At 36.5% G+C, this 15,863-nt stretch overlaps 1 protein-coding gene across 6 annotated transcripts in view; it reads right to left on the minus strand.

Annotated features, from left to right (window-relative positions):
- Nucleotides 1-1,569: 1,569 nt before the first annotated feature.
- LOC101266090 (tubulin-folding cofactor E) overlaps nucleotides 1,570-15,863 on the minus strand; it is a 44,121-nt gene continuing 29,827 nt past the window's right edge. Inside the window, exons 3-6 of one of the 6 annotated variants that reach the window (XM_069291688.1) lie at nucleotides 11,289-12,339; nucleotides 10,486-11,190; nucleotides 10,272-10,390; nucleotides 1,570-1,840 (exon numbers count right to left, since the gene is read on the minus strand). In XM_069291688.1, the coding sequence (XP_069147789.1) occupies nucleotides 1,742-1,840; nucleotides 10,272-10,390; nucleotides 10,486-11,190; nucleotides 11,289-12,315 (1,950 nt within the window). In that variant the 5' untranslated portion in view covers nucleotides 12,316-12,339 and the 3' untranslated portion in view covers nucleotides 1,570-1,741. Of the gene's footprint in view, nucleotides 1,841-9,577; nucleotides 10,192-10,271; nucleotides 10,391-10,485; nucleotides 11,191-11,288; nucleotides 12,340-15,863 lie in introns of those variants that run through there. The other 5 variants (XM_069291687.1, XR_011212584.1, XR_011212583.1 and 2 more) reach the window with 5 other exon arrangements.

Here is a 15,863-nt window from a genome sequence, read left to right on the forward strand (position 1 = left end):
AGTTATCTAACTACTATAAAAATATTTCTCTATTGAAAACAATTAAATATTTGGATAAATATATAATGAAGTTCAATTGTTTTTTATAATAGCGCGAAGCGCGGATGAGTTCACTAGTGTATATATAAGAGAATTCTAGACCAGCCACGTGGCGTCACCACAAGCAAGAATTTCCTTTTAAATTTATTTATTTCCAAAATTAGCTCTTTCCTGAAAAGATGTGACTTTTATGAAAAGTTGGGACTTTAATGAAATTGCGACTTTTATCAAATGTTGTAATTTTTATGAAAAGTTGCGACTTTAATGAAGAGTTGCGACTTTTGTCTGATGTTGTGGCTTTATGAAAAGTTGACTTTAATGAAGAGTTGCGACTTTTATCAAAAGTTGTGCCTAAACTAACTCTCCTCTTTCATAAAAAGTTGTGACTTTTATGAAAATTTGTGATTTTATGAAAGTTGTGACTTTTTTAAAAGATTGTGAACCTTTTGAAGGGTTGCAACTTTTTCAATAGTTGTAACTGTTTGATAATGCACACTAAACATTTGTTCATACTACCATTTATTGTTTATAAATAGAGAGATTTTCTCTCATTTTAAAACAACCAAAATTGTGATATTCTTCTTCTACATCTGCAAAATCAAATATTCGTGTACTTTGCTCCCGTTGAGTGACTTACTGACACCAATGCTTTTGTATCAATAAGTTGGTGAATAAAATCGTTCCATCCTGAGATGATGTGATTCCTTAAACATCTGGTATTGAAGGGAAATAATATTTTTAAGGGGACAATGCGCATTCAGTGGACTCGATATTTTCCTTTCTATTTCATTCTATATTTACATATCCTGGTGTGTCTTTCTTACACTCATTAATTTATGCTTATGATATTGATTGTTATTTTGAGTACATGTTTAAACTTTGTTGTTTATGTTTCTGCAATGTTATTGTCTTTGGTTATATTGAACATATACACATATAGTATGTAGATTCATTATGCAAAAAATAATTATGATACTTAGTTACGAAAATTCATGTTTTGATATTATTATATATCAACTTAAAAATACTATATATAAACTTGCTGTATATCTATGTTTTACATTGATATAAAATTTCTCACTTATCAATTTAAGAAATTCATTATATAAGTTCAAAAGTTATAATTTCTTTCATGTTCAAGCGTATCTTTAAAAAAATATGTTTAACAATTCATTGAATTTTCTCCTAAGACATATAATCATAATTCTATAATCCATAACTTAAATGTTTATTTTTATTAAGAAATGTCTTGGTATATATTCTTATTTTCTTCTTTATTTTCCTTTTAATGTTGATTAAAGAACCAATGATTCATTATTTCACGAGTAATACATTCATTCAAGGTTCTTGAGTTATGTGATAATGACAAATAATCAAATTTATGTTGAAATGTTGCAAATAGCTTTTTAATAAAAATATATTTGCAAGATCAATGCAATCATTATTTATGACTACGCAAAGCGCGGACGAATTACCTAGTGATTAAAATAACTTGAGGGGTATTTTCATTTTTACATAGATTAATCTCTATATCACGAAATAAAAGATATTAATTATATATCCTATAATACCAAGTGGAGTATATAACTAATCCATAAATTAATATACATATACCAAAAATTCCTATCAAACATAATAATATTAAATAATACCATACAAAATTTATAAATTATTCCTTCTAATACTCTCTACCAAACTACCTCTAACACTCTTCTTCCACAAGAATTATTGATCCATTGCCAACTCCAAAATCAATCAAGGATGCCATATCATCATCAAGCAGTGTTGGTAATGGGGAACCCTGAAAAGTCCAAAATAACTTCTTAACATAAATTCACAAATTTTAACACGTCCAGTGACTCATCAAAATATAGAGAACAAATGGTTGTGGAAATTCAAAGAAACAACAATACAATTATCCTTCTTCTTTCAATAGCAGTGGTTCAGGATAACTTAGTGCACACTTCAACTATTTCATTAAGTACATCCTAACGGACAAAGACTAGCAATAGCATTTCCCATCTCTAGTGTGATTTGAACCTTAGTTTTTATGGTTTTTGTGCACGTTGATGTACCGTGAATTTAGGGTACTATAACACTCTATACTTCAGATTATGAGTTTTTTAAGCATTTGTTAGTATATTTGATTGTGTTTTATTTTTGAATTGATTTTGCCAGCTTAGAAATAAGACGGTGCTGGCAGGTGCATTCTGACCATCTAAGAGCCTTACTACGAGTCATGGTCCTTTCCATGAGCCATAAATGGATTCGTCGATGAGAGTTCTGAGATATTAAACTTCAGTATGAGGAGTATGAGTCACTAGTACGAGTCGTACGCTGTTGTAAGCGTCTTAGATCAACAACAATAGAAGGAAAGTATTTTGAAAAGGTGAACTCCCAGACTACGAGGACATATTACTAGTGGTGTAGGGATGCTCGTGGATGACATTCAGAGAATTGAAGGTAGAGGATGCTGACCGCGATTGGCCAGGATGAATTGTACCTCCGTCTATGGACTGTAACTCTAATCCGTAGAAGATGTTCTGAAGCTTGATTATTCACCGCCTTCCACGAGTTGTACAAGGAACTATGCTTCGTACATCATGAGTCGTAAAATTTCCTAGATTTGTTTTTGTTTAATATTGAATGTCTATAAATACTTTTCTCAGAATTGAAACTGCATAAGTCTAGATTGTTTAATGAAATGGCAATGCTAGACTCCATTCTAGAGGCAAGGCCTCTATCAGAGGAGTCATCTAAGAAGGCTGATACTCTCTTGGAACTTGAAGAAGTTCTGAAAATGAGGAGAGTGCATGGAGACAGAAAAGGGCCCTATGGTTATAGGATGGTGACAAAAACACTTTAGTTTTTTCACCGAGTTGCTAATGCCCAAAAGAGATACAATCACATCGACCAACTTGAAGTGCAAGGGAATCTACAACTGAGCCCACAAAAATCAGAGGAGATAATTAATTCTACAGTATACAATGAGGAGGAAGTTTGGAGACCAACAGGAACTATCAACAACTACCCTACTATTACAGAAAGAGAGAAAGCAGCTCTACATGAGAAGTTTGATGGGCAGGAAGTGTATACTTGTCTCAAGTTGTGTGTCAGGAGGTCCTGATCGTTACACAATGGGTTTTTACATCAAGTGTTGAGAGGTTTTAAAGTTTGACATAGTGGAGGTCTTCCACAATTTCCATGCCTAGGAAATGTTTGAAAAAAACTTCAATATCACTAATATAGCCTTGATCCCAAAGGAAAAAGGGGCTAAGGAGCTGAAAGATTTCAGAGCAATAAGCCTTGTTGGGAGCTTCTACAAAGTGATTTCAAAGGTACTAACAGAGAGATTGAAAAGAGTGGCGGACTCCTCAGACGGTTCTCAACAGAGGACTTTCATTACAGGAAGACAAATAATGGGTACAATATTGATAGCAAATGAGTTTGTAGATTCAAGAACCACACAAGGAAAGCTTGCTATACTTTGTGAACTGGACATTGAGAAAGCTTATGATCCTGTCAATTGGGGGTTTATGCTTTCAGTCTTGAGGCAAACAGGTTTTGGTAAAAAATGGATCAACCAGGTGAAGTTTAGCATATCTACTATGAAGTTCTCCATTCTCATAAATGGGGTGCCTGAAGGTCTCTTTGATGCTTGCAGGGGTTATTAGACAAGGAGATCCCATGTCTCCATTCCATTTCATTCTAGCCAAGGAAGGACCCAAATCCAATAGTATGATGATTAAGGTGGCAAACTCTAGTTGGTGGATACAACAGTTTGAAGTGGCCAGAAACAACAACCTAAGAATGAAGATCACCCACCTTCAATAAGAAAATGACACCTTAATATTTTGCGATGTAGAAGAAGAGCAACTGAAGTATTTGAGAGTGATTCTACTCCTGCTTGAAGTCATTTAAAGTCTTTCACAATAATTTTTTTTATGAAATAAGAAGGATATCATTAGCAAAAAATGTCAAGAAGATGCAAGCATCATAAAGAGATTATCAGGTCCCAGGAAGGAAAAAAGGCTATCACAACTATCAGCATACATTCTTCACATTAATTGGAGAAAGAGTTATATATACCCCATAAATCATGTTTCTTATATGGAGCAGCTAGCCATAATACTTGGAGGTGAAATGGGAAGGCTCCCCACTATCTACTTGGGTATTCCTCGGGGAACAAAGTCAAAATCCAAAGGGATATGGGACTCATTACTAGAGAAGTGCGAGAAAACATTGACCAGGTGAAAGTCTCAGTATTTATCTCTAGGGAGAAGACTCACACTAGTAAATGCAATTTTAGATGCACTACCAACTTACATGCTATCACTACTCCCATTTCCTTCAAGTGTTATTCAGAGACTAGACAAGATCAAAAGGTCATCCTTATGGCAAGAAAACAAGGAAAAAATTGTTCTCCACCTAGTCAAATGGAAGGACATTATTAGGAGTAAGAAACAAGGTGGGCTTGGCATCTGGAAATCGAAACACCAGTGCAAAGCTTTTAAGATCAAATGGTTATGGAGATATGCACAAGAGCCTTAGACCCTATGAGGTAGTGTCATAAAAAGCAATTATGTGGAAGAAGATTGTCGGGTATCCAAGGAGGTCACCACTCCATATGGGATCAACTTGTAGAGATCCATCAGGGTCTTCTGGCGTTCTCTTTTTAAAAAAAACTTGATGATCGGAGAGCACAATGGAGTAAGGACCAGGTTCTAGAAGAGATAAATGGATTGGGACAAGGTCATTGCAAGAACTGTTCCCCGATCTGTTTGACCGTATCCAAGATCGACACAATACAGTAGTTGAGATGTGGACTCAACACGGATGAGATATGAGATTCAGAAGAGGGATGAATGATTGGGAGATCTCAAGAGCGGTTGAACTATTCAAACAACTAGATAACTTTCAAGGGAAGAAAGGAGGCGTACATTGTTTGTGGTGGAATGAACACCCTAAAGGACTTCATAAAGTCAGCTCTGGGTATACGTTGTTGAATCGGATAGAACCAATGAATACTTTTTGGCCTTGGAAATAGATCTAAGAGACCATGATCCATATAAGGTTGCATGTTTTACTTGGCTTCTACTAAAAAGTTGTTCAGACTCATGAGAATTTGATTAAGAGGAAGATGTCATAATGCTCAAGATGCTTCTTATGTGAAAAGGAAGTTAGGACGATAAACCTCTCTCTCTCTCTCTCTCACACACACACACGCACATACACACATATAGATAGATAGATAGATAGATATTTGAGTAAATGAGCAATTAAGATTTATCAGCCGATTAATATTTGGTCAGAAATCTCAACTTCTAGCACTACATTTACCTAACATGGTGGAAAATTGTCTATAAACCTATTCAAGTACAACTAGTTGAGATCAAAATATAGAATTGTTAATATTAAAAAGAGCAGTCTGGTGTACAATTAATTTCACATTTACGCCAGATTTGAAAAAGGATTGCAGCACCTTAAGAGGGGGTGTTTTATAGTCCATCTCTTATCATACAAGCAATTAACGATTAATTATATCAACTCAACATCAAACACAGTTTGAAAAATTACAGGTGGAACGGAATATATCTACCTTATCAAAAAATATTAAATTCTGAAGTTTTTTATTGCCAATAAAATTTCTTATATTATTGGTTGGTCCTTCGACATTCATGAACTCGAGAGGATCAAGTATCGAAGCAAAACTAGTAAAATTAAAGGATGGGCATCAGTAATTTAGTATCAAGTTCATCACTGAAGGATTTCAACAACTCCAGAGAAAAATTAAAAAGAAAGCTTGAACAAGCCTTGTTAAACCTTAATACTGATACAGAATAAAAAATGTAATTATTAGATATTGTTGCTTCACGTGATGAATTTATCAACAGGAGATATATTAGATCTACCAGGAATAGCACAAACATACCTCCTTAATTAAAAGGAGGTGCACTTCAATGATAAATTATTCAACAAAGGAGTTATCAAAAGGTGGACCCCACATACAAAAATCATGTCACTCGAGTCAAGGGTGCAAACAATAATACACAACAAGTTCCAAGGCCACTTTATGATGAAAATTCAACATAAGAAAGTGCCAGCATATGTTAACAATTAATATGTCAACAATTAGACAAGTAGGTGACCCCTGTAAGGACCAAAATTTCATGCCATAGAGTGACCGATCCAAAAAATAAGAAGATACTTGTTTCAAGACTATTTTCAGCAAAATATATTTGAAATAAATAAAATTTACATGTACGTTTTTCCACCTATGTGGCATAAATTATCAAGCCACATACAGTTAGTTATCAGTTATGTGTAATAGCTAGTAGCTACGTTAAGAAATAATAGTGTGTATTGGTGTATGCACACATGTAAAATAGATAACATAATAAGTTAGATTAGTCAACACATTTGATACCTATTTAAGGCTTTCAACTTGTATTAGTAGAGGGCATACATAATCCTACGACTTTGAAAACCTATCTACACTTGTCTCCCATTTCCCATCTTTTCCATTTCCTATCCATGTTCTCCTTCGTTCCCCTAAATCAATGAAAAGTTTATTGTAAGTATATTTTCTCTACTTTTAGTTGAACGTTTTAAATTTTAAATTTTAAGTTTATTCATTGATTTCTTGTACTTCTCTTTTAATTCTGAAGTACACATTATTCTTTTACATGTAGCTACTAACCAGGGAAAAGAGTCAAAAATACCCCTCAACTTTTATTTATTGTTTGACTTTACCCCTCACCGTTAAAATGAAGTTAAATTTACCCCTTCCATTACTAATTTCACCAAAATTACCCATCATTTAACGGAATCCCCAAAATTGACCCAAATTATCCAAAAAAATTAAAAAAATTATATTCCCTTTTTTTAACCTGATGCCCCGACCCGCCCGAACCCTCTAGAGGATAACTCGGTTGGGATCTTCAAAGACTTCTCTGCAGATACTTTAAGACACAATTTTTTGTTTTCTAGAATTAACAACACTGACTTTTTTGACTCCTGCATCTACACCTCCTAAGATCTTAGGTGAAGATTTTACCAGCTTGAGCTTTCTCTGCGCAGGAAGAGCATGCTTTGCCAAAACAGAATTCATTTTGTAACTTGAGGAATCCAATTTAAGAGACTGAACACTCTTTGGTGGCAGCGGTGCCTTTTTTCTTTATCATTTTTGAGGGTTCAAGAGAGTGAACCTTGGAAGGTCTTTGATCACGTTCACTTGATTTCCCTGTCCCTGTCCTAGCACTCCTTGGAGGAGATGAATGATTCAGGGAAATGCTTCAAAAATTACAGGTTATTTACTTATATAAAACCAAGGTGATAAGGAGATGATTCATTAGGATTTTTATCGAACTGGTCATTTGCACCTTCAACACCTCCTCTTAGTTCCATTTCAAACGCAAATAAGTTCAACTAATTTCCACAACCTACCCCTAGAATCATGATATCGAATGATGGGTTTCATCCTTCGCCTTGTTCTTCTCCACGGTCTGGTGGTCGCTGTCGATTTTTCAAGAATTTGAATGGTTCAGGGAAATTCGCATTCAACTTGTTTCCCTATCCTTACATACTCCTTGGAGGAGCTTACGGATTTCGATTGACCATAGTCACTTTGTTTCCCTCTCCCAGTGCACTCCATAGAGGAGTAGAAAGCTTTTGTTCAACTGCAGTCATCTTTTCTCCCTCTCCTACCATACTCTCTAGAGAAGCTGAAGAATAGGGAATTGGGTTATCCTCTAGAGGGGTTAGGTATTGGGTTAAAAAAATAAGAAATAGGGTTTTTTTAAAAAAAATCGGGTAATTTGGATCAATTTTGGGGATTCTGTTAAATGAGGGGTAATTTTGGTGAAATTAAACACGGGGGGGGGGGGAATTTAACTTCATTTTAACGACAATGGTAAAATCAAATAATAAACGAAAGTTGAGGGGTATTTTTGATCCTTTTCCCTACTAACTATTATACATAACTGATAACTATACGTGGCTTGAGAATTTATGCCACGTAGATGGAAGTACGTACATGTATCTTTTTGTTGAATATGTATATCCTTATTGTAAATATATTTTCCTGAAAATAGTCTTGAAACATGTATCTTCTTATTGTTTGGACCTTTGTCACTTTGTGTCATGGAATTTTGATCCTTACAGTATTTAATTCACCTCTTTGTCTAATTGTTGACATATTAATTGTTAATATATGCTGGTACTTTCTTATGCTGAAATTTCAACATAAAGCAGCCTTGGAAGCCTTGGAACTTGTTGTTTATTATTGTTTGCACCACCTTTAACTTGAGTGGTATGATTTTTGTATGTGGAGTCCACCTTTTGATAATTCCTCCTTTAATAATTTATCACAGAAGTGTGTTGACACTTCCTTTTAATTAAGGAGGTATGCTTATGTTGTTCCTGATAGATCTAACATAGCTGCTAGATGACTCATCATGTGAGGCAACAGTATCTAATAATTCATTTTTGATTCTGCATAAGTATTGAGATTTAATAAAGCTTGTTTGAGACTTTTTTTTAATTTTTCTTTAGAGTGGTTGAAATCCTTAGGAGGTGAATTTTCACAGAAAGCTAATTCTTCACAACATCTTCCTCAGTAACCTCAGGTTCTTTTAAAGTCCACTTGCTCTTATTAAGAGCATCTTTTTTTTTTTGAGAAGGTAACAGTTGTGTTTATTGACAAGTCAGTACATGGGTTGCACTTAAACCATATTTACAGTAAAATCAAAAAAACATCTAATTGACTGTACTTCTAACAAGATCCTAGAATGTCTATAATTGAGTAAGTGTCCTCTAAGTATATTTGTTTACACCAGAAACAAAAAAGTCTAACGTAATTTAGTTTGATCATCTGTAGATCACAATTTTTGCTCTCAAAACATCTGAATTCCTTTCCTCCCATATTGTCCACCAGATACAAGTCGGGACAATCCTCCATCTGTCTTTGTCAGTAGCTCCTACTCCTGCTTCCTCCCAACTATATAGCAAATGAGTTATTTTGTTAGGCATGACCCAACTAATACCCCTAAGGCTAACAAAGATTCTCCACAACTGAGTAGTTGCCCTACACTGTAGAAACAGATGGCTAACTATCTCAACCTGTTCCCACAAAGGTAACATCTGGAACACAAGGAAAACTTTCTCTTTTTGAGGTTCTCTTATGTCAAAACAACCTCTCTTGTCAATAACCAAGTAAAACAGACAACTTTGAAAGGGATTTTGATCTTCCATATATGTTTCCACGACCAATGTTGTCTTTGTAGATTTCCTTGGTTCAAAAACTTGTATGAAGAGTTAACCTTGAAACTACCTTAGCTATCCAATTTCCACCAAAGTCGGTCTTTTTCTTCACTGATACCTATAAATTCCTCCAACATTCTGAAGAACTCAATGACTTAATAGTTTCCTAGTCATTGAAGTCCCTCCCAGTGTTGTGGACGGCAAGGGGCGACAAAAGGCGACAAGGGCCTGCCTCGCCACGCGGCGAGGCGCTTGCCTTTTTGAATAAAGGCGCCAATTAATACCAAAAATTAAAAATATTTAATTGCATATTTTATCCAAAGTCTTAATAGCAATAACACATATTAGCAAATATTCAATTCAAAAACCAATAGAATGTCTAAAACTTTAAAGACCAAACAATTCAAATTTCAAAATACAATAAACCAAAACTTTAAAAGTCTATTCTTCTTCAAAATTATCCAACTCTTGAAGATCAAAATCTTCTACATCATTATATTGCTCTTCATCTTCTTCCTCCTCGTATTCTTCATCAATTAGTGTCCGAGTCCTACTTGAAGATGAACTTAAAGATGTACTTTCTACTCCTTTGCCCTTGTCAAGTACTGTTGATCTTGAAGAAAGTCCCCTAAGATGATAGATACTCTCGTCCGCTCCAATTGCCGTAGCAACACTACCCCAAGTAAGATCATCATCCTCATATACTAGTTCATCATCTTGATCTTCGGGGCATCCAACTAACCATTCGTTGGAATCATCTATGTTATCCAAGCAAATTGGATCAATAAGATCACGAGCATCATAACGACGTTTCAATGTTCTATTGTACTTAATGTACACTAGATCATTGAGACGCGATAGTGTAAGCCTATTCCTCTTTTTGGAATGAATCTGTGCATAAGTTATTGATATTAACTAGTTGATATTGATAATAATATAATATGAAAAATAGGATATAAATTTTTACTTACGTGTTCAAACACACTCCAATTTCGCTCACATCCAGATGAGCTACAAGTTAGGCTTAACACTTTCATGGCAAACTTTTGCAAGTTTGGTGTTTCACTACCAAATAGTGACCACCATTCAACTATAATAAAATAAATTTAAAGGTTAGTGACTAACTGACTATAAGTAAGTCAAATAATATAAGTAAGAATGTAAGATCTAAATCAACCCACTTACCCGGTGACCTTGTGTCTCTAGCTCTTTTAGCCGGACCACAACCAAATAGTCCATCCGCCATTTTGTACTTAGGAAGCTCAGCGATTAGTGCATCTTGTATTGTTGTATCACGGACCAACTTCTCAACACATGCATAATACTCGGTCCACAAACTCTGTAATAAAGTTCCCTCTTCTTCAGCTTTATAATATAATCCTGGGTTCAAAACATGGCCTGCAGCATGCAAAGGCCGATGGAGTTGTTCTGACCACCTTGCATCAATAATTTGAAACACTTTCTCATAATGCTTCTGAACTCCACGAAAACCATGTGCAATAGCTTCTTTGGCTCTATCCATTGCCTCATAAATATAACCCATTGGTGGTTTTTTCTCCCCATCCACCAAACGAAGCACTTTTGTCAAAGGGCTACAAACTGTAAGTGCCCGAACAACATCATTCCAAAAGTGGATAGAAATAAGAAGATTGGCAACTTCTTTCCCCGAAGTTTCCTTTGCAAATTTGCTTGAATTCCATTCGGTTGAGAGGACTAAAGTTTTCAAGTTTTTTCTTTGAATGTACATAGCTCTCAAAGTTAAGAATGCCGTTGCAAATCTTGTCTTGGCCGGTTTCACCAAATTTCTTTCTTTGGTGAATTTTCTCATCAAGTTTAACAACAATGGCCTTTGACTAATGTAAGAATGGATTCTGATGGCCTTCTTAAAAACTGTTATAGAAAGATTAAATTAAATTAATTAGTAGCTAATAAATTATTGAGTATTGACTATAAAGAAACTTAATAAAGTTAAAGGATAGGTTGATTACCGGAAGCATATGGCTTAACCTTGAATATGTCACCAAATATCAAGTTGATGCAATGAGCGGCACATGGAGTCCAATAAATGTGTGGATACGCACCCATTATCAGACTTCCCGCTTTGACATTCTCACTAGCATTATCGGTGACAATTTGTACCACTTTTTCCGGTCCAATTCTTTCGATAGTGCTTTCAAATAACTTGTACATTTTGGTGGAATCGGTAGATTCATTGCTAGCATCAACCGAACCAAGAAATACACTACCGATTGGAGAATTCACCAAAATATTGATGATCATTTTGCCATTTCGTGCCGTACATTTGTCCATCATAATGGAACAACCAAACTTTGTCCATTGCACTTTATGCTCCTCAACAATTTTTTCTACTTTATCCACCTCTTTTTTAAGGTGAGTGACTCTAACTTCATGGAATGTAGGAGGCTTCATTCCGGGGCCATGTTGTCCAACCGCCTCAATAAATTTATCGAATGATTTGTGATTGACGCAATTAAAAGGGAGCCCGGCATCATACATCCAAATTGCAAAAGCACTTACCGCACGCTCTCTTAGAATTTTCTTTGTTTCTTCGATTCCTCCTCCTTTTTCTAAGCCTCCTTTTTGTGTTGATTTTTGTGAAAAATAGAGGTTCAAAGGTCCTTTCGTCACACTCCGTGCGGTGGATGAACCTCCACTAGAAGATATCCTTTGAGTTTTGAAGGGAGGCCTCATTTCCGCATAATCATCCATTTCATCAAGATCATCAATATCAACAAATTCTTCCGGTTGCCTCATTTGAAATTTGGGATTATTAGCTATTTTGTTTTGCATATAAGCCCTTATTTCTTCTCTAATTTCCGACGGACAAGCGGCACATTGTTTAACATTTTTGAAACCACCCACTAAATGTTGTTTGTGTCGCGTTATTCCACCATTGAAAGTACTCCCACAAAAGTTACAAGTGACCGAATCTTTCGTCGCTCCTTGAGTGCCATAATTCCATCCAATGTCCCTCTTTTTGCTAGCATCCGCCATTGATTATCAAATACAATTAATTCGCTGTTTAGGAATATTGGAATAAATAATTAGGTCTTAGGAAAAGAATTTTTTAAAAAAAATTAACACTTGTTAGTTGTTACACTTGCTGACTGCCTGAGTCCTCAGCAGTCACTGCTGCTTACGCAGCTTACCAAAATTTTAAAAAAATGAAGAAAGAACAGATCAACAGAAGAAGAAGAAGAACAGAGACGCGAGTCGCGACATACCTGAGAGAGTCGCGAGGTCGCCGGCGAGCCGCGAGGGTGAAGAGATGCGACAGCGAGGGAGAGCGAGGAAGTAGAGACGCGACAGCGAGGGAGCAGCGAGGGCCGGCGAGGGACAGCGAGGGAGCAGTGAGGGCCGGCGAGGGAGAAGAGAAGAGTGAATCGATTGATCGATCGAGAGAGAGTCAGAAATTTTTGAAAGTAAAAAAAAACCCTAATTTTGACTAATATTATTAAGTCAAAATTTTTTTAATCAAAAAGGCGGCGCCTTTCTCTCGCCATTTCAGCGCCATTATCGCTAGGGCCTCGCCTTTTTCACCTCGCCTCGCCTCGCCAGAGAATGGTGAGCCACCCTCGCCTAGCCTCGCCTCTCGCCTTTGGCGACGAGGCGAGCGCCTTTCATAACACTGGTCCCTCCTCAAATGAATGTTCCAATCTTGTTGTGTCCATGTGTCAGCCACACTTGGCTCCGGTTGTTTAGCCATCACAGCTAAGTTAGGGAATAAACCGTTTAAGCTATCGGATCTCAACCAATTGTCCTTCCAAAAAGAAGTCTTGAGCCCATTTCCAACTTTAACATTTGTGTGCTTCCTCATGAAAGGCCAGAGTACTCTAATTGATCTCCACATACTAACCCCATATGGGGTCTTGACTTCCTCTGTTATCCACCAAACCTCTTCACCATATTTGATTTTAATAAAACTTACTCCAATATGCTTGAGGTTCTTGTGAATATCTCCAAAGCCATTTCAATCTGAGAGCCTGAGATTTCTAATGCCAAGACCCCCTTGTTTTTTCCCCCAAAGCACTTTTTTCCATTTGACCAGATGAAGGATTGTTGAATTAGTCTCCTTATTCCCTTTCCAAAGAAAATCTCTCCTAACCTTGTCCAACCTCTGTATGATACTATTTGGGACTGGGAAGATGGACATCATGTAGGTGGGAAGAGCATCCAACACTGAGTTTATAAGGGTAACTCTGCCTCCTAAAGATAAATAATGTGACTTCCATCTGGACAACTTCTTTTCACACTTCTCCATCATCGAGCTCCAAATGTTCATAGAATTTGATTTGGCTACCAAAGGCATTCCAAGGTAGGTGGTAGGTAAAGTTCCTACTTCCCCTCTTAGGATTCTAGACAACTCCTCTATGTTGGTAACCTCATTTATAAGGAACAACATACTCTTCCTCCAATTTATATGCAACCCAGAGACACCTTCAAATAGCACCAAAATTGACCTTAAGATCAACAATTGCCCTTCCTCAGCATCACAAAAGATTAAAGTGTCATTTGCATATTGAAGGTGTGTGACTGCCAAGTTTGGTACAGAATTAGGATTTGTTGCCACCTCAAATCTCCTTAGATAGTTAGTGTTCCCTGCTATCTTTATCATATTATTTAAACCCTCCATGGCAATAACAAATAGGAAAGGAAACAAAGGATCTCCCTGCCTCAGACCTCTTTGAGCTGGAAAAAAACCTTCTGGTGCTCCATTGATCAGAACAGAGACTTTGCCTGTTGAGATACAGAATCTTACCCATTTGATCCATTTCCTCCCAAATCCCATACAAGTATTTTCAGAAGGTATTCCCAATTAACATGATCACATGTCTTCTCAATATCCAATTTACATAATATTCCTGCCTTACCCTGTGATATTCTAGAATCCACCACTTCATTAGCTATCATGATGGCATCCATTATTTGCCTGTTTTTTATGAAAGCCATCTGTTGAGTATCAACCAACTTGTCTACCACTCTTTTCAATCTTTCTGTGAGTACCTTTGATAGCAGCTCGTAGATACTACCTATGAGGCTAATAGGCCTAAAGTCTCTCAATTCCTTAGCTCTGGTGTGCTTTGGAATTAATGCAACATAGGTAGCATTAAAACTTCTATAAAAGCACCCCTTGCATGAAAATTTCTGAAAGTACCCATGATGTCCTCTTTCAGCACCACCCAACATTTAATATAAAATCCCATTGTGAAGCAATATGGACCAGGTGTTTTGTCCATGGCACATATTCAAACAAGAAAAAACTTCTTGTTCCTCAAAATTACCTTGTAAAGCTTCCTTCTCTGCTTCAGAGATAAGGACTGTTTACCAGGTTGCTTATGGGTCTTCTACCAATAGTCTCTGTATACAACTTCTCATAGAAACCAATGATTTCCCCTTTGATCCTCTCTGAATCCATTATGCTTTTTCCCTAAACCACTAATTGATCAATGTGGTTGCTTCTCCTATGTGCATTGGCCAGCTTGTGAAAATAGCTGGTGTTTTTGAGATGTTCTTCATACACCATCAGAAAAGATGCCTTCATAATAGTTTCCTCTTCTGACAACAATCTATTTTCTTGGATAGCCTCTAACCTGACCAACTCACTTAGAATTTGAATCTTTTGAGTTCCCAGATTGCCCATGTTGGTCCTGCACCACTTTTTAAGTTTCCCTTTTAGAGCTTTCAGTTTGCATGCCAAGATGTGATCAGGTTTTCCTGTGAATTCAAAAGACTCCCACCACCCTTTAATTCTATCCACAAAACCATGTGTTTAGCCACCAGTTGTCAAATTTCAAATAAGATTTATTCTTCTCCCACTCTCCACATTGCAGGGCCACGGGGTTGTGGTCAGATACCAACCTATGCAATGGGGTGTGGTTTATTTTAGTGAAGTTGTCATCCCATTCTTTGGAAAATAAAAATCTATCAATTCTGGATGCTGCATTGTTACCATCTCCTTTGAACCATGTATACTTCCCCCTTTCTAATTGTGGTACTATCAATTCCATATCTTGAAATGAAATCAGAGAACTCCACCATGGTTGTTGATCTTCTTCTACAGTTTCTTTTTTCTGAAGGAAAACGGGTGACATTAAAGTCACCACAGATAGACTCCTGACAGCTCCTACTTCTTCCTATACATGTTCTCTTTCTATTATGCAATTTGGAGCATATACTCCTGTTATATGACACTTAAAGTCTAGTAAAAGTGCCTCAAATTTACAGGTTAAGGTATATGATCCCACTTCTAACACTTCCCCTCTCCAAGACATACTATCCCATATCATCACAATTCCTCCTCTTGTGCCACTAGCTTGTAGGCAAGCATACTTCACCCATCTCCCACCCCAAATTTCTTTGACTAAATCTTTAATATCCCCTTCTAATTTTGATTCCTGAAGTCAAACTATGTCTACATTCCAGTTGTGAATCACTCTTCACAAATCTCCTTTTCTCCCTATCGTTCAAACCCCTAACATTCCATGATACAAGTTTTACCTTCATTGCAACAACTTGCCTTCCCTCTCCCTGTCTCTTTTCCC

The sequence above is a fragment of the Solanum lycopersicum genome, chromosome 11 (genome assembly GCF_036512215.1).
Source record: "Solanum lycopersicum chromosome 11, SLM_r2.1".
NCBI lineage: Eukaryota > Viridiplantae > Streptophyta > Magnoliopsida > Solanales > Solanaceae > Solanum > Solanum lycopersicum.